This window comes from Microcaecilia unicolor, chromosome 6 (assembly GCF_901765095.1).
Source record: "Microcaecilia unicolor chromosome 6, aMicUni1.1, whole genome shotgun sequence".
In the NCBI taxonomy this organism is placed as follows: Eukaryota; Metazoa; Chordata; class Amphibia; order Gymnophiona; family Siphonopidae; genus Microcaecilia; species Microcaecilia unicolor.
The window spans coordinates 242,970,711-242,989,583 of record NC_044036.1 but is presented as its reverse complement, the minus strand read 5'-3'; the positions used below and the strand labels follow the sequence as shown (position 1 = coordinate 242,989,583).

The following is an 18,873-nucleotide window of genomic DNA, read 5'->3' as shown; positions in this document are numbered from 1 at the left end:
CTGACATTGAAAGCAGTCTTTTTGGTGGCTATCACTTCAGCCAGGAGAGTTTCCGAGCTCCAGGTGCTATCATGTCGAGAGCCCTTTCTGCAGTTCACTGAGGCAGGAGTGTCTATTTGCACAGTGCCTTCCTTCCTGCCCAAGATTGTTTCTCGCTTCCATGTGAATCAGCAGCTCTGTCTCCCATCCTTTTGTAGGGAGGACTACCCAGAGGAGTACTCTGCTCTCAAATATCTAGATGTGAGACGAGTAATCATCAGATACTTGGAAGTGACCAATGATTTCCGGAAGTCGGATCATCTGTTTGTCCTGTTTGCAGGTCCTCGTAAGGGTCTGCAGGCTGCTAAGCCTACAGTGGCAAGATGGGTCAAGGAAGCCATTGCAGCGGCTTATGTGGCCGCGGGAAGGTGCCGCCTATCCGGATGAAGGCTCACTCCACTAGAGCTCAGGCGACCTCGATGGCAGAGGCCTGGTCCGTCTCCTTGGAAGAGATTTGCAAGGCGGCAACTTGGGCATCGGCTCATACCTTCTCCAGGCATTACCGCTTGACTGTGGCTGCTTGGGCGGAGGCCCGGTTTGGAGCTTCAGTGTTGCGGTCAGGGATTTCTATGTCCTGCCCTGGGTGAGTACTGCTTCGGTACATCCCACCAGTCTATGGATTGATCAGCATGATGATATGGAAGGTAAAATTATGTATCATACCTGATAATTTTCTTTCCATTAATCATAGCTGATCAAACCATAGCCCCTCCCAGATATCTGTACTGTTTTTATTCTGGTTGCATTTCAGGTTCAAGTTTAGTCTTCAGTTCCTGTTCAGGAGGACTTCGTGTTCAAGTTTTTTCAGTTGGATTCTTCAGGAGTTGAGACGATTTTGTGTTACAGTGAGCTGCTGCATTCCTCTCCCCTCCGTTTTACGGGGCTGGATTAAGACCTAAATTCTGCCGGCGCTCCCTCCCGCTTCGTGCGGCTGTAGGGCAGCTTTGTACCCCTCCCGCTTCGGCGGTGTTAGGGTCAGTCAGCTCCTCCCGCGGTTGCGGTTGCAGGATAAGCCATATCCCCCCGCATCGGAGGGGTGGTGTCCCTCCCCCGCTCCGCGGGGATGAGCTGGACGGATTCCCCTCCCCCACTTGTGTGGGGATGAGCTGGGTTAATTCCCCTCCCCCGTTTCGGCGGTGGTGAGCTGGGCAGAGTGTCCCTTTGTGGGTGTAATTCTCTAAGTGCTGAGTCCTGCGGATGGAGCTTTGATATCGACATACTGAGGAGTTTCCGGCAGCACATGACCACATATAGGGAGGCAAAAGGATTGCTCTCTATCTCCACCTGCTGGTAGATGGACACAACCCACCAGTCTATGGATTGATCAGCTATGATTAATGGAAAGAAAATTATCAGGTATGATAAATAATTTTACCTTCTTAGATGTATTTGGGTTGGGAAGCTTCCACGGTTATCTAAATTTTTGCTCTGGCAATGTGTTGACTTGGGAGGTCGGGGAGTTCCCAATTTAAATTGGTATTACTGGGCAGCTAAGCTGAATCATTTGATGGATTGGGAGTTTAATTGTGATAAAGCAAAAGTGGTATTGGAACAGGCTCATTTCCCATCTATTCCTCTACAGCAGTGATGGCGAACCTTTCAGAGACCGAGTGCCCAAACAGCAACCCAAAATCTAATTATTTATCGCAAAGTGCCGGTACTCATTATGGGCGGAGTCACCACATATGACTCCACCCCTATGATAGCCACACCCCTTACACCACCCATGGTGCATATAAACAGACATCATTGAAAATATTATACTAGTATAGGAGAAAAAAAATAACATGATTTTTTTTCATTATAAATCGTTTCTGTAAGCTGTTACAGCTCCAGTATACCCAGTGCAAAATAAGACAGCAGATGTAAATTCTCAAATTGGACATATTCCAAACACTAAAATGAAAATAAAATGATTTTTTCTACCTTTGTTGTCTCTGATTCTGCTGCTCTCTTAACTCCGTTTCCAGGGCTTCCTTTCCATTTATTTCTTTACTTTCCTCCTTTCTTCTTCATTTCTTGCCCTCCATCCATGTCCAGCCACCCTCCTCTCCCCTCCAGCCACAGATGTCCAGCCACCCTCCTCTCCCCTCCAGCCACCCATGTCCAGCCACCCTCCTCTCCCTCCCAGCACCAGGCAGGCCTGCCTCCCAGCACCAGGCTGGCCTCCCTCCCACCCAGCACCCAGTAGCACCCAGCACCAGGCCTGCCTCCCTCCCTCCCAGCACCCAGTAGCTCCCAGCACCAGGCCTGCCTCCCTCCCTCCCAGCACCCAGTAGCTCCCAGCACCAGGTCTCCCTCCCACCCACCCACCTACCCACCCAGCACCAGGCCACCCTCCCAGCATCAGGCCTCCCTTCCACGCACCCAGCACCAGGCCTGCCTCCCTCCCTCCCAGCACCAGGCTTCCCTCCCATCCAGCACCCAGTAGCACCCAGCACCAGGCCTGCCTCCCTCCCTCCCAGCACCAAGGCACTCGCCCTCCCTCCCTCCCAGCACCAGTGCTCGCCCTCCCTCCCTCCTTCCTCCCAGCACTAGGCCTCCCTCCCATCCAGCACCCAGTGGCATCCAGCACCAGGCCTGACTCCCTCCCTCCCAGCACCTAGTAGCACCCAGCACCAGGCCTGCCTGCCTCCCTTCCTCCCTCCCAGCACCAGGCCTGCTTCTCTCCCTCTTCCAAACCGACGAAGCACCAGGCCGCCCGCCCTCCCTCCCAGCACCAGCGCTCGCCCTCCCTCCCAGCACCAGCGTTCGCCCTCCCTCCCAGCACCTTCTAGTACCAGCGCTCGCCCTCCTCCTCCGAAATTGAAAAGGCGTCAGCAGCTGCAGCGAAACGCAGCGTGGTCTTCGCTCGGCGCGCCTTTGCTTCACTTCTGTCTCTCATGGGCGGGACCAAAGCATGAGAGACAAGCGAAGAGCCCATTGCACAAGGAATGGGCTCATTTGGTTAAATTGTTTCCTTGCGTGGAGGGGTGGGGGTGGGTGCTTGCTGAAGAAACCATGTTAGGGGCCTTGTTTTAGTGCAACATTTCTTTTTGCATTTGGGGGGGGGGGGGGGGGGCAAGCTTAGTTTGTATCGCAATGTCTAATTTTGTGCTGAGTTTCATTGTTGAAAGTTATTGTGGTTATGTTTACCTGGATATTTGCTACATGTTTTTGGATTATATGGGGGATGGGTTTTGTAATTATCTTTTTTTCAATAAAAATTGATTTAATAAATCATGAGAGGTATGGAATAGGTTAATAAGGAATGTTTATACTGGGACTAGGGATCTTCTAAGAAACTTTATATCTAAAATAGTGCTATATAGTCAGTGCACAAAAGAGGTGAAGTTTGTTGCTGGTGTTTGTTGTGAAGATTAATAGCATAGCTGGATTAAAAAAAAATGTAGACAAGTCCATTAACAGTTGTTAACCAAGCAGACATGGGGAATTGGCAACATGAAAATGAGGAACAGGGAAGGCATTGTTCCATTAGGATGTGCTGAATGTTTCCAAATGACTCAGACTGCTACCGTTGGAGATATCAGTAGTCTGACCCAACATGAAATGAATATGACTTTTGGAACCCTGTGCTATATGATTAGGAAGAATTTTGAGTCTTATGTCCCGATTGTTTATATAACTTGCTTAAAAAAATAAATACCATAACACACAATAAGAAAGACATTTAGTCATACCCACTAATTTTCTTTCCTTGAGTTAATAAGCAACTTTAGCTTCACAAAAATTAAAGTTAGCATAACCTCATGCCTTCTGACATACATTTACCTATTACTAAATGCCCTGTGTAAAAGGCTTTCAGAAAGGTTTAAGGTAAATTCTGAGCCCAAAGGGGAGTCACAGCTGAATAATAAAGTACATTCGAGTACACTGAAGGAGGACCTTATTGTAGCAACAGAAAGAGCCATGCTTGTCTGTGGTTGTAAAAATAAATTGTGAAAAATGGTTTTGTTTCTACTAAAATGGCTTTAAAACTTATTGACTTTTATTTCTTCTGCAGCTAAGGGACCGAACTATTGTCACTTAAGAGTTGGGTCAGGTCACCGCCTTGATATCAGGTCCTCAGGAGTCTTTGGTATGTCCTGTGTTGCAAGTATTGGGTATTGTAAATGGGCCCGCTGCTCCAGTATGGGGGAGGAAGCTGCCTCCCACGAATAGCCAGAACTTCACAAAACTGCCACTAGGAAATACTTCAAAAACATTCCTTTATTTTCCAGATTCATAAACAAAACTTCACTCCAGAGTAGAGACTTGCTTCTCAGGCAGGGCTGTTCTGCCTTGCTTAGTACATCAGCCACTTACACAAAGACTTTGCCCCCTTCCCTGAGGGGAATGCAATAGTCCTTTGGGAATCCCTGCTTTTTTGTCCCAGTCAGTAGCAAACAAATAGTACTTGTCCCACAAGCAGGATTTCCCCTCAAGACAAACACTTAATCACCCAGCAGCCTTTACTTTCAGGAGGTTCAATACTTTTGGGTCTTCCTCCCACCCAAGGTATTTCAGCCTGCTTCAGTACTTTAGGGACCTGTCTTGCCCAAGGATTTTCAGCCTGCACTGCTCCTCTCCTCCCGAACTCTTCCCACCAGGCAGCCCTCCTTCATAAACAAGCCTTCCAACTGCAGAGGTTCTCAAAATAATCAGGTTTCAAAACAGGTTAGTAATTCCCCCACCATTCATGGTTCCCCAAAGCAAACATGTCTCCCAAAAGAAAAACAGGCTTTAAACCAAAATAAATTCCAAAACCATGTAGGTTTCCAAACCTTCAGGGGCTGCCTTCCTCCCCCTCAAGCTCCCATTCCGTTCCCCTTTCTTCCCCTGCTTAGGCTGATTAATTCCCTCTTCCATCCAATCCTCCTCCTGCTTCTCAGCCCACCCCTCCCTATTACAGGTGGGCAGCATGATATACTGATTGCGGGTCCAGGGGAACTGGCTCCTTCATTCACCCTCCCTCTTGTGGTCAGAGACGGTATATGGCCAGCTTGCCTATCCCCTGGGATCTCACTGCTAGGACTGGAAATGCATTCTGGGATATGTAGTTCATGGTTTTGCTGCTTCACTCTATACATCGTGGATGTAGCCTTGTCACAGTATAAATAAAACCATCCCTGAGAAACAAAACAAAGCATATGTTTTAGAGGTGTGTGCTTTGGACTGATGGTTAATGCGTGCTGATATTGAGACCACTTACCTAGAAAATTGTTTTGAATGTGGTGAATGATCTGCTTTTGAAACAGGTTCTGTTTTGATGGTGTCAGTTTTAGTAACCTGTAGTCAAGATCTAAAGTAAGAAAATATGGAACGTAGCTGTTTCCCCATCAGCCATTAGACAGAAAAACAATTACATCTAGTGAAGATAAAGGCTGAGAAATACTTTTGTAGAAATGGTGAAAAAGTAAAGGAGCAAAGCTGTCAGTAGCTCAGAAGTGTAAAATGCACCAGGAGAAGTGTGGTTTAAACAAATGCATCGCTCTAAATTGGGCTCTTCCATGTGTGTTTTCAGTTCTAGGAGTGGGCCATGGGAACAAGCTGCTGACTGACATAAATGAGGCTCATTTCACTAAGGTATGACGTGGTAAAATTCCCATTTGTACAGGGATAGTGTAGCTACTGGATCAGGAGTTCCCAACCCAGTCCTCAGGACACACCGAGCCAGTCAGGTTTTCAGGATATCCACAATGAATATGCATGGGATAAATTTGCTTGCACTGCCTCTGTTCTGTGCGAATCTATCTCAGGCATATTCATTGTGGATATGTTGAAAACCTGATTGGCTGGGTGTGTCCTGAGGATTGGGTTGAGAACCACTGATTAAGATAAGTGTGTTTGTATTTTTAAGGATTTGCACCTCTAATCCAATTGCTCTTCTCTCTTCATTGTAGGAGTATACTGTCCACGGTTTATTTGGCAAAGCAACAGATGATTTTTCTGATACTGGTAAAGTGATAGAAAAGACTACCTATGGTAAGATATGTGCAGAGAACAACCCCAAAACAAAAGCTAAGCATAAATGCACAGTTCAAGCCTTATACCAGAACACAGTTTGCACAGCTAAACACCAAGTAAGCCTTGTGATTATGGGCCTCAGAACTGTGGCACTGGGGATCTAAGTATGGGTCCCCTGTCTGGGACCAGCCAGGTCTGGAGATGGTGTGCTCAGGCCTTTTGAAGAATGGAGAGTGACTGCTATTTCAGCAGGTTCCCTACTGAGTAGTTGTGAGAAACTTTGGAACAGTCAACCCCACTTTAGTCCTTGATCCAGAGCAGTATCCTGTATTACCCAGTTTACCACCGAGGTAGCATGAGAGAGAATAGCCCCAGAGATAGACCAGACCAAAATCACAAAATACCTCGAAGGACAGTGGCACATGAATTGTGAGACTCCCAAGGAGGAAAGGTTAAAGAGGTTAGGGCTCTTCAGCTTGGAAAAGAGCTGAGGGAAGGTACGATAGATGTCTATAAAATCCCAAAAGGAGTGGAAGGGGTAAATGCAGATCAATCATCTACCGCTTACGAGATTGTTTAATAGTCTTCCCCATGATGGGGTGCTTCCCCATTCATGCAGATTGGCTTGGGGTGTCACTGATCTTGAAGCCCGGTAAGAGCCCCTCTCAGTGTGGTTCTTACTGCCCTATTGCATTGTTGGATATAGACTATAAAATCTTTACAAACATACTAGCCACGTGTCTCCAGACCTGTATGCCCAAACTAATTCAGGCTGATCAAACGGGATTTATAACTGGTTGCCAAACCTTTGATAATATTAGGCGTGTGCGTTACATGTGATTTCCCTAGCTCAAGAACAGGGAGACCCTGCATTGATATTGGGAATCTATGCTGAAAAAGCGTTCAATAGGGTCTCTTGGGATTTTTTATTTCTCCGAAGACAAGCAGGCTGATATTCTCACAAGTGGGTGACGTCACGTCGGCCCCGGAGGATTTTCAAGCAAAATCTAAAAATCTCTTTAATGGCGTTCCGTCGCGCGAGCGATCGCACCGCGCATGTGCGCACACATCTTCCCGCTCGCCGTGCGGACACGCCCCTCAGGTCTTCTTTTTCCGTGTCTGAGGAGACACGGAGTTCGTTAGTGCTTCGTGTTTTCTTCAGGTCCTCGGAGTTAAATCTCTTTTTTATTTTACCCTTTTGGGTGTTCTTTATTTTTTCATTTGTACTTTCTCATGGCAGGCTCATTGTGGCTTACATATACAGGTACTTTTTGTACCTGGGGCAAGGAAAGGTTAAGTAATTGCCAGAGTCACAAGGGGCTGTGCCTGAAATGAGAATAAAAACTTATAGGTATTTCTTAATAAGTTTCTTTTTTTCTTTTTTCTTTTTTCTTATCAAAGAGGAGTGTGCTGGTAAATTGTTATCTGTGGGCTCTCTCTCGCCAGCAAAGTAAAAGAGAATTCAGGAGGCCAAGCCCACATTTTGGGATCCATTTGTTAAAGTCCCAAAATTCTTAAAACCTTAACAAACGGCTCTCGAGAGCTGTGAGAGCCTGCTCCAGCACACCACTGACTTTAAGCCTTGTACCCGCTGCAACCGGACGATCTCTGTCACCGACACGCAGAGCTGGTGCATTCAGTGTCTTGGGCCGGATCATCTCCCTCAGAAATGCAAGTAGTGTCTCAAAATGACGAGACGTACGCTACTTGCCAGGGATGCCCAAAGGAGATCAATTTTTGAGTCCGATGAAGACTGATGCATGCTGGGTACAGTGATGCATCGAGTGGGTCTCCACTCGCCTCGGCGCTTGCTGCTTTGCAGGTCATTCGGGTGCGTCGGCGGACGTGTCTTGGGCCGGATCATCTCCCTGAGAAGTGCAAGTAGTGTCTCAAAATGACGAGACGTATGCTACTTGCCAGGGATGCCCAAAGGAGATCAATTTTTGAGTCCGATAGAGACCAATGCACGCTGGATACAGTGATGCATCGAGTGGGTCTCCACCTGCCTCGGCGCCTCCTGCTTTGCAGGTCATTCGGGCGCATCGGCGGACGTCGGTACCATCGGTGCCCAGAGCTTTGCTCCCTCTGTTATGGAGGTATCCTGGCATCAGACGTCGGTCGGTGCCGAGAGCGTTGCTCCCTCTGTTATGGAGGTATCCTGGCATCGGACGTCGGTACCATCGGTACCAGGTGTCATGGGTACCATCGGTACCATGGGTACCATCGGTACCAGGTATCATGAGTACCATCGGTACCAGGTATAATCGGTACCATGGGTACCATCGATACCAGATATGACTATCATCGGTACCAGGTACCATCAGTACCATGGGTACCATTGGTACCAGGTATCATGGGTACCATCGGTACCGGGTATCATGGGTACCATCGGTACCATCGGTACCGGGTATCATGGGTACCATCGGTACCATGGGTACCATCGGTACCAGGTATGATGGGTACCATTGGTACCAGGTATCGGTACCATGGGTACCATCGATACCAGATATCATGACTATCATCGGTACCAGGTACCATCAGTACCATGGGTACCATTGGTACCAGGTATCATGGGTACCATCGGTACCGGGTATCATGGGTACCATCGGTACCGTCGGTGCCATGGGTACTATTGGTCCCATTGGTCCCATCTCTGTTATGGACACGCAAGTCATCTGGCAGTCTGGTATCGATTCCCCAGCATTTCCAGATTCTGCCCTCGGCTTCGGTACCATCGGGTGCCATTGGTGCTAGCGCCTCCTGCGGCATCTAGCTTTTCACCTGGGATTAGATCTCCTTCACCGATGCTGCCTCCGGTATTGGTGTTCGCAGCCTACTGGGTCGATTCTCTTTCACTGGAGTCGTCTGGAGAGTCAACTTCTTGACCCCGTTGTAGAGGTTACCGCGCCTCCATGTCGGACGGGTTTGGATCTGAGCTGCTCTGTCTGAGTTGTTAGCTCAATTCAGTGATGGCTCATCTGATGAACATGAAGGTCATGGGGTTTTCTCTGCTGAGAATTCTCTAGATCTTCTATCTGTCTCGACACATTACAGTGGAGATTGTGAATCAGCCCAAGGCCCCAGATCTCGAGGTCCTGGACTATCCATCTTCACCTAAGTCTTCTACCACATGATACAAGAAGACTGAATCCCAGTATCGGATCCACGGGGAACCCAGTTTCATTAGGCCTCAGCTACCTCATGATTCTGCGGTGGTGGATTCTGCTCTCAGAACAGATAGGAGTTCTAAAAACTTGCTTCGGCACCCCCGGGGCCAGAGCATACATCCTTAGCCTCTTTTGGGAGAACGGCGTACCAGGCTGGCATGATCGCGTCCAAAATCGAGTCCTGCCAGATCTTTACGAGCATTCCCACCGGAGCAGGCTAAACGTTTTCACCAGGTGGTCAGGTAGCACACGGTGTGTCGCAGGTTCCTGTCCAGGGGCATTTTCGACACTTGTAATGTAACATCTAGATTTCTGCTCTGGGTATAGTGATGCGCAGACTCTCATGACTGCGTGCCTTTCACCTGGAGGAGGGGACTCAGCAGAAAATTGTAGATATTCTGTGCATACACTTCCTCATTTCGGAAGTTCTTTAAAGGGAAGAGAAGTTTTCCTTGTGCCTTAAGGGGTCGTACGTATACTCCTGCTTCTCGACAGCCGGTTCAGGCTATGCCACAGCACGCTCGTTCTAGTCAACGGCGTGCACCTAATCAGGCCCCTGCAGCTACTCCGCAAAAACCAGGGACGGGTTTTTGACTGGCTCCAATTCAGCATAGCCACCATTAAAAAAAAAAAATGTCCATACCGGCCAATCTGCCTGTCGGAGGGAGGTTTAAATTTTCTCCACCAAAGGTGGCTTCTTGTAACCTCCAACCGGTGGGTTCTTCAAATAGTCCGGTTAGGATACACTCTCAATCTGGAATCAAACCCTCCACATTGCTCACTGGGAGCTTAATCCTTTAGCTTCCATCACAAGTGGGTACTTGCAGAGGAACTCTCCGCCTTTCTCAGCGCCAATGCAGTCGAGCCCGTTCCACCAGGGCAAGAAGGGTTGAGATTCTATTCCAGGTGCTTCCTTGTGGGTTGCGTCCCATCATAGACATAAGGGGCCTAAACAGATATTTGGTTCAGGATGCTTTCCCTGGGCATCCTTCTTCCCATACTTCAGGAAAACGATTGGCTATGCTCTCTGGACTTACAGGATACTTATACCCAGTTTGCATCCAGAGTATGTTTTCCTAGTGCCTGGCTGTTGTTGCAGCGTCTCTTCATGGACTGGGAGTGCATGTGTTCCCTTATCCCGATCATTGCCCGTCTCAACAGATTACAGCTCAGTAAATATTGAGACTTCTGGGCACATGGCTTCCACAGTTCACATAACTCCCATGGCACATTTACACATGACATCCGCTCAGTGGATCCTAGCTTCCCAGTGGTATCAAGTTCAGGGTATCTAGAGGATGTGACCCAACTGTTCACCAGTTTTCGGAATTCCCTTCAGAGGTGGTCAATTTTCTCCAATTTGATTCTGGGGCGTCCCGTCCAACTTCCTCAGCCACAAAAGCTGCTGACGAAGGTTGCATCCCTCCTGGGGTCGGCTATCCAACCAAATTATTCTAATTCAACCAAACAATCAGGTTGAGATGTACTCGATAACAAAGGGGTACTGGATCTTGCCCTCTGAGTCAGGATGCCATGCAGATGTAGCGGTGGGCCCGCCAACGCGGCATGTTTTCTCCAAGCCACTTATCTAGTTGGCGTAAACAGCAGTCTGGCCGACAGGCTGAGCAGGATAATGCTACAGTCATGGTTGTTGGCTATGGACCCGCTTGCGCTGATTCAAACTAGGGCGGTTATAAAGGTTATTCAAGGTGGGGGCCACAATACTAAGGTACTACTGTTTGCTGATGATACCCTTCTCATTTCGACAGATCCCCATTTGTTGCTTCCAGGGGTGAGGTGGATCCTGGATGACTATGGGAGGGTCTCTGGGTTCAAAATAAATTTGACAAAATCAGAACTTTTAAATATCTCTTTGGGGAGAGAGGCTATTGCCTGGGTCCGAGCCTACTACCCATTTTGATGGGCAGAAAAATCCTTAAAATATCTTTGGGGTACAGCTAACAGCCATTCTCTGCCCTTGTTACGTGTGATTTGGGAAGACCTTGATACACTTCAGTGTTTCCTGGTTAGGGAAGGTTCAAGCGATCAAAATGATGGTTCTGCCTAAACTTTTATATCTGTTCACTATGCTCCCTATTTTTCTCCCAGATGTATTTTTTAGGTAAGTGCATCGAAAAAATTTTCAATACATTTGGCGACGTAAACCACTGAGAGTTCTGAGATCTGTGATGTTTCAAACAAAGGAGCATGGAGGGATGGCAGTGCCTAATATTAAAAGTTACTAAGCAGCTCAAATGAAATATCTGGTAGCCTGGCAGAAAGAGCTGGGTTCAGATGGAACAATATATAATAGGGGAGAGACCTTTGGCTTGGATTCCTTTGCTACCTTTGCAATAATCCACAACCCATATTTGCTTGAATTGGTATACCCAAAATGTCTTGAAGTTCAAAAACCATTATCCAATAAGTCTGTGCTTGATATGTATAAAGGTGCCCTGCTGACCACAATTACGTCAGCATTTACGCCCATTGTGTAAGCGGGTTAACTCCATCATGGCTTTGCTCATACAGGTCTGGATACGCTCTATAAAGAGATTTTTTCCTGGGAGGCCCTATTTCCATGCTACACCCATTAGGGTAGCAGAGGGTTTTGATGCAACTGGGCCAACTAGTTGATGAAGGAGCTGTAGCCCCCTTTTCTGAAGAAGAAGAATTTGGTTTATGTAAGGAAGATTTTTATCAGTACAGGCAAATATCTGATTTCATACGCCGCCGAGCACTAGGGTTCTCTACCAGGACACTACACTCATGGAGAGGGCTTTGCAGGGGAGGAGTGGTGAGGGTTGTATCTCTAGATTCTACCGGGCCCTGACACAACAAGATGCTTCACCGATTTGATATGTTCAGATTTGGGAATGTGCCTTAGGGCGAGGCTACTCCCATCAAGAATGGGAGTAAATATACAAAGGGCTAATTAAGGTTTCAATAGCAAGCAATATGGTAGCAAATGGTTATAAAATGTTATATATGTGGTATTTTACCCCGGAACATTTGCATAAAATTTATCCCTCCTCCTCTGCTCAATGTTGGCATAATTGTGGTCACAGGGCACCTTTATACATATCCGATGGGACTGCCCTCAAGTGCAGACTTATTGGCTAATGGTTTTTGAACTTCTTTGAGACATTTTGGATATACTGATTCAAGCAAATATGGGCTGTGGATTATTGCATATCAGACCTATGGAACTGCTGAAGAAATACTGTAAACTGACTTTTAATGTTATGATTGCTGGTCATTTGGCCTTTGTGGCTCTTTGGAAACAACCACGGTTCCCTACACATGAACTTCTAATAGCTAAAGTGGACTATTTATTCCACATGAATAAGTTGACACACACATTGAAGGAATATATTTGTTATCATTTCTTCAAACTTGGGATCCATTTGTACAGTGGAGAGCCGAGATGACAACATAATAGCTTGATGTCTGGAACATCCCCATGTTTTTGTATAACTGTCCTTTGGGGGAGATTGGGGTGTTTTTAAATATGGGCAGTGTTTGGTGAGGGAATGGGGGTTCATGGGGTGGGGGGGGGGGGGGTTGAATCTTGCTTTTAAGATATATGTCAGCATCATGACAAAGAGCTTGGGTATGAAGTTTGTAATGACTGGCAAGTTGAATTGCATTGAGTTATTTTTCTTTTTCTTGCTTCTGGTTGTATTTTGGTTTTCAAATTTCAAAAACTTTCTGATTAAAAAAAAAATGTAGCTGGGTCTTAAAAAATCATCCATAAACCATTATTAAGGTGGACCTGGGGAAAGGCAGTGTGCTTATTCCTGAGGTTAAGTAGCATGGAATCTTGCTACTTTTGGGACTCTGCCAGGTGTTTGTTGTGAAGAAACAGTGAGTTTTAAACCTGTAAAATGTACTGGATATTTTCCTTCATTATGTTCTCGTGTATTTTTCCTATTCGGCCAGCAGGTGGTGTTTCTTTGCTGTAAAGCTGTTACAGAGAACTGAGTGTTTTTTCTTTAGTTTGACACAAACAGGAAGCAAGAAGCAGTATATATTTGAAATCTTGTTGTCTGGGCTCTGATTGGCCCAGGAGCTCATCTCATTTGGACTTTACTGATTTTGAGTTCGGTCTTTGCCCGGGAGGAAAGAGAGACAAATCTCTTTGCAGAGGCTCGGTGAATTATATGTCTTGACCTTACCAAGTACTGTTTAGACAGTATGTAGATAGTTAGTGTTATAATTGGTCCATATTTCAGTTACCTGTTATTGTTTGCTGATTGCACATTTTTTGTTCATTGTTCCAGTGTAACAATAAACCTGTTTAGTTTGTTGACTCTGTCTGGACTGATAAAGAATTGTGGTGGTTTGTGTGTTGGGTCTGTGAGTGCTTGCTGGGAACTGTGAGACCACTGGGAGTGTGGCCCCAGTAACCTAGATATCACTGTGGATAATTTGAGAGCGGGAGACTCGCCCAGAGGCAGTTGTGACCCAGTCGGTAGGAGGAGGGTGCTAGTGTAGAGCACAAGCAGCTGGTGCAGGCAGACCTGAGCTGTTCTGGGTTGTGACCCTCATCCCTCTAAGTGGCCACGGGGTAACCCCAGGCAGGTGGCTGGGAGTTTTGTGACACTTGTATTCTCCGAGGACAAGCATATTACCACAGATGGGTGGATGTCATCCCATGGAGCCCCAGCACAGATGCTGCTTGTGCTCAAAACTTCAAGAAGCCTTTGGCAGTGTCAGCTATGCATGTGCACACACCTTTCCACTTGCCATAGCAGTGCAGGGCCAAGCAGTCTTTTTTCTGCGGAGCAGAGAGGATGCATTTTCTGCTCTACTCATATTACGTGTCTCTGGCAGCCTTTCAAGCTTTTCTTTCTCACTTCTGTGTGAGCTGGCATGGAACCTGTCTTTCTTATTTCCTTTTGTAGCTCCCTTAGCTTTTTTTGCAGCACTTTTTAAGTTTTATTAATTTTCCATGGCTCTTCGGCCCGGTTATGCCTGAGCTTTCTGGCCAGGAACTGTTTACCCCTTTTTCCATCATTGAGCTGTTTGGTTTCATTGTGGCCACTTTTTACCCCTTTTTCCATCATTGAGCTGTTTGGTTTTGTTGTGGCTATTTTTCCTTCAGTGTTCCAAAAATCTCCCAGTGGTTTAAAAAGTGCTCTGGCAAGGTCATCTCTGTAATGGACTCTCTTGACAGGTTCTTGGCTGTGTTTAGGGCCTGATTGTAATGCCTCTTGTCTGTAAACTCTTGACTCCAGATGAGGAAGAGGACCCTTAAGAAAGAGAGGAACAGTGCAAAAAACCTTTTGGTGGTCTATCGACATCAGCATCTGAGGCATCGGTACCTGGTTCTAGGAGATGCATCGGACACTGGGGATACACCAACATCGAGGAAGTCTTCCCCTCAAGGCACTGGTAGCACCCATCTGGACCGAGCATCTTCAGATCCCACACAGAGGACACAGCAGAATTTGATATCCTATTTTGCACTGAGGGATCCCAATATCAAGCAGAGGGTTAGAAGCACTGACATTGGTCCTCCTCGAAGCATGATGTCAGAAATCTGGGGCCTTGTCGTTGCCAGTACCCAAGAAGCAGCAGTGCAGAGAGTGATTCAGCACTGATGCGACGGCCTCCCCAGAGGCGGGCTAGGTCTCCAATTTGGTCTCAGTATCTTTTAAGGCCGTCCCCGCAGCGGCACTGACCCAGTTTGTTGCCTGCCGTTGATGAGCTGGAACATATCCTGGTTCAGCATGATACCAGGGCATTGAGGGCATTGGTGTCAACTTCGGCACTGCTACTACCCATCCAGAATTCCATGCCCTGCCTGTTGGCCAAGCATCGATGCCAGTGCCCTGCCAGACATGGAGTTGTTGCTGACCGAGATGGTGCTCCTCTCCAGTCCATCAGGGGAGGAAGCTTCCTCGGAGCCCAGGAGAAAAACCCATTCCTCAGCATTCCAGAGTCTGAACATGAGATCAGTGGCCCAAGGCAGGCATAGACTCGGACATCTCAAGGGCAGTATTTCGCCGAGTCTGATTTGGACGGTTCATGGGCATCTGAGCTGGAGCTAGAGGACTTCTCAGAGGAGGGATCCCTTGGTCTCCCTTTAGATTCTACTCCATTTCATAAAAGGACACAGTCTCCCCCGGAGGAGCTCTCCTTTACCAACTTTTTACAGGAAATGACTCTGTCCTTCCCTTTTCATTTAGAACTTGAGGATGAGCCCAGGGCCAAGATGTTAGACATTCTTGACTATGATTTCCTTCCAAAGGAAGCTGTGACAGGGCCTGTGCATAGCATCCTTCAAGCTCTACAGATAAAGAACTGGGAAACCCCCCCTCTCTGTGCAGCCCATTCACAGGAAGGCTGACTATGTATAGAGTCCAGAAGGCTTCCTTGCTGTTCCATTGTGGTTGAATTCGCACTTAAAAGGGACAAGAGCTGCAAGTCTCATGCCTTTGGCACCCCTGGGGAGGGATGCTTGACTTTGGAATCTTTTGGGAGGAAAGTTTATCAGGGTCTATGTTCATTTCCCACATATGGTCCTACCAGCTCTACATGAGCGTTCATTTGCTGAACCTTATGCACAGTGTGGCAGTTTGTGTACATTCTGGTCCCAGAGCAGGCCGCTGAGCTCTGCCATCTAGTAGCCGAGCAGAAGGAGTGCTGAAAGCACAAGGCCCAGTGCAAATATGATGCTTTCAATACAACATTCATGGTCTCTGCCATAGGTATTGGCATGCGCAGACTGGCCTGGCTGTGTGCTTCAGACCTTGAACCGGCAGTTCAGGAGAAACTGGTGGATGCCTCGCACTGAGATGATCTTTTTTGGTGATAAGATGGAGGTGAAACATAGAAAAATATAGATAAAGACCATATGGCTTATCTAGTCTGCCCATTCATGCCATCTATTCTACCACTCCCTTAGAGATCCTATGTACTTGTCTTAAACTCTTTTGAATTCAGATACTGTTTTCGTCTCCACCACTTTCACTGGGAGGCCGCTCCATGAATTCACCACCCTTTCCATGAAGAAATATTTCCTCAGGTTACCTCTGAGTCTATTCCCTTTTACCTTCATCCTGTGTACCCTTATTGAAAAATGGACTGATACCATCATGTCACTATCTCGGCCCATTCTTTCTGTGGCCTCCACGTCTTGGAGGTTTTCAGGTGGTAGTCAGAGGAGACCCTACTAATCTCAGAGGTGTAAGTTCACTCCTTCTGCTCACCCTTCTCATCCCTTTCAGGGCCCTTGCTCCCATCCTAGGCAGCAGTGAGCCCCGAAGTCCCAGGGCATTGCCTAGTCTAAGCAAGGGTCAAGCCTTGGAGCCTGTCAGAGAGTATATCTGCCCTAAAAGTACCATCCCCGACGGCTTACTGGTAGGAGGGAAGCTGAATTTTTTTCTAAGAAAGGTGTCTTCTTGTAACCTTAGATTGGTGGGCTCTCAAAATAGTCCAGGCGGGTTTGTGGGAGCAAACAGATACAACTACTACTACTACTTAGCATTTCTATAGCGCTACTAGGGTTACGCAGCGCTGTACAAGTTAAAACATGGGGAAGGACAGTCCCTGCTCAAGAGAGCTTACAATCTAAAGGTAGCAAACTATGTAGTCAGTGTATCATGAATGGGGAAGGTGGTTAGGCGCCAAAAGCAAGGGAGAAGAGATGGGTTTTGAGTAAGGACTTAAAGATGGGCAGGGAGGGCGCATGGCGTATGGGCTCGGGGAGTTCTTTCTAAGAAAGGTGTCTTCTTGTAACCTTAGATTGGTGGGCTCTCAAAATAGTCCAGGCGGGTTTGTGGGAGCAGATACAACCCTTATTGGGGGGGTACCTGACACTTAGCATAAGTTCTAATAGGAATAGGTCTCTGATAATACCAGCCTTAGTGAGTGAAGTGTCAGAAGCAAATGTGTTCCCTCATATCCTTAGATCCGAGCTTACTATGCTCTAAATAATAGAACTAAATCTACAACCAAGTATTATAAAAATAGTGTGCATTTATTTACAATGGCATCAAAGATAATGTGCAAAGAAGGCAAGAATAAAGACACAGGAAGTCTTATCATAGAAACAGCTCAAAGTAAATGCATATAAATCCCTAACTAGATTCCTAAGTAAGAGTCACACTGAGCCCACAGCACTTATACAAAAGTACATGGCACACATACAACCTGATGCAGACTTTTGTCAGGTGGCAACATGTTCCTCAGATCTTCAATCAGATTCAGCACAGTCTGTTCCTTGGATGGAATGTCAACACAGCAACAGTCCCTTGCCTCAGATACGAGCCCCTTTTTATACAGAAATCATGGGCTGCAGCTGGCCTTGGGGGTGACACACACATAACTTTGTTTACCCCAAATATTGTGGCTTTAAGGGACAACTGATTGTCTCACTGGCACCACACTGAAGGAGTCACTTTGACAAGAAGCCAGGGTTTCATAAACAATGTGTGACATTTCCAGCCACATTGCCAGCGACATCATCTCTCCAACTGCAAGGGTAATTCCAAGAGTCCTTGGCTGTTCTGGCCATGATGTTGATGGTGATAACAACCTTGTTCTAGCATATTGGGACCAATGTCAGCAGTCTTTGTTTGTATGCAAGGTCACAGCTTCAGCAAATAACAGGCTTTTGCAACAAAAGTTGGAATAACTAAGTTTGCATCTTAAGGTCGGGTTAATAATTCTGGATAGTGCCATGTATTATAATCCCATATACGTTTGCTATATAGGAACACATATAGTGCTTCATAGTGTTTGTTTTGCTCCTACAGGTTACACCCTTCATTGGTGAAAATCTCTTCCAAATTGCCCACTGAGAGCATCAAGATTAAGCTCTCCGCGCCAGGAATTGCTTACAGTAGTTGTAGTTTGTTACTTACTATACAGAATTCTTTTCCCTTCTACAAGCTTATATGGTTGAACCCGTTCCACCAGGGGATGAAGGCAAAGGAGTTTATTTAAAGTATTTCCTTGTGCCTAAGAAAACGGATCTCATCCCATCCTAGACCTTAGGACCCTGAACAAAGAAGTTCAGGATGGTTTCTCTCAAAGAGGTTTGATAACAGGAGACTGCATGATTTCACACAGCTGAAGCCATCTTGGTACACTCAAAACAATGACATTAATAGGGCAACAAGCTCCGCCTACTAGCTTCAGCCCACATAATGGGCCGGATAGGCTTATGCTGTCTCCTGTTATCAAACCTCTTGGTTTCCCTGGACACTTTACTTCACATTATGCAGACAATGATTGGCTATGCTCTCTGGATGTAAAGGATGCTTAATCAGATATACCCCAGTCACAGGATGTATCTCAGATTTCGAGTAGGGAAACATCACTACCAGTATCGCGATTTGCCTTTTAGCCTCATGTCTGCTCCCAGGGTCTTCACAAAGGGCCTCACAGTAGTTGCAGTGTCGCTATGCAGACTGGGAGTGCAAGTGTTTCCCTACCTGGACAATTGGCTAATCAAGATCATGTCAGAGGAAGATGCACAAGAATCAGCGGTGAAGCACTATTTGGGTGATATTAGGGTTCATTATCAAATTACCCAAAATCCCATCTCCTTTCAGATCAATGATTTGAATTCATAGGAACCTTATTAAACACGGTTCAGACCCAAGCCTTCTTTACCAGCCCCATGGATGGTGACTGCCTTGGTCAGCTTTACCCATCAGGTTCAGCAGAACCAATAGGTCACAGCTTGGCAGAGGTTGAGATTGCGAGG

General features: G+C 46.7%; 1 protein-coding gene across 1 annotated transcript in view; it reads left to right on the top strand.

Moving 5' to 3' along the window:
- Positions 1-18,873, top strand: part of TRUB2 (TruB pseudouridine synthase family member 2) — a gene marked incomplete in the record, with an annotated part of 118,964 nt that overhangs the window by 56,434 nt on the left and 43,657 nt on the right. The window contains 3 exon segments of the mRNA XM_030206972.1: positions 4,043-4,117; positions 5,543-5,604; positions 5,922-6,003. Coding sequence (XP_030062832.1) covers positions 4,043-4,117; positions 5,543-5,604; positions 5,922-6,003 — 219 coding nt within the window.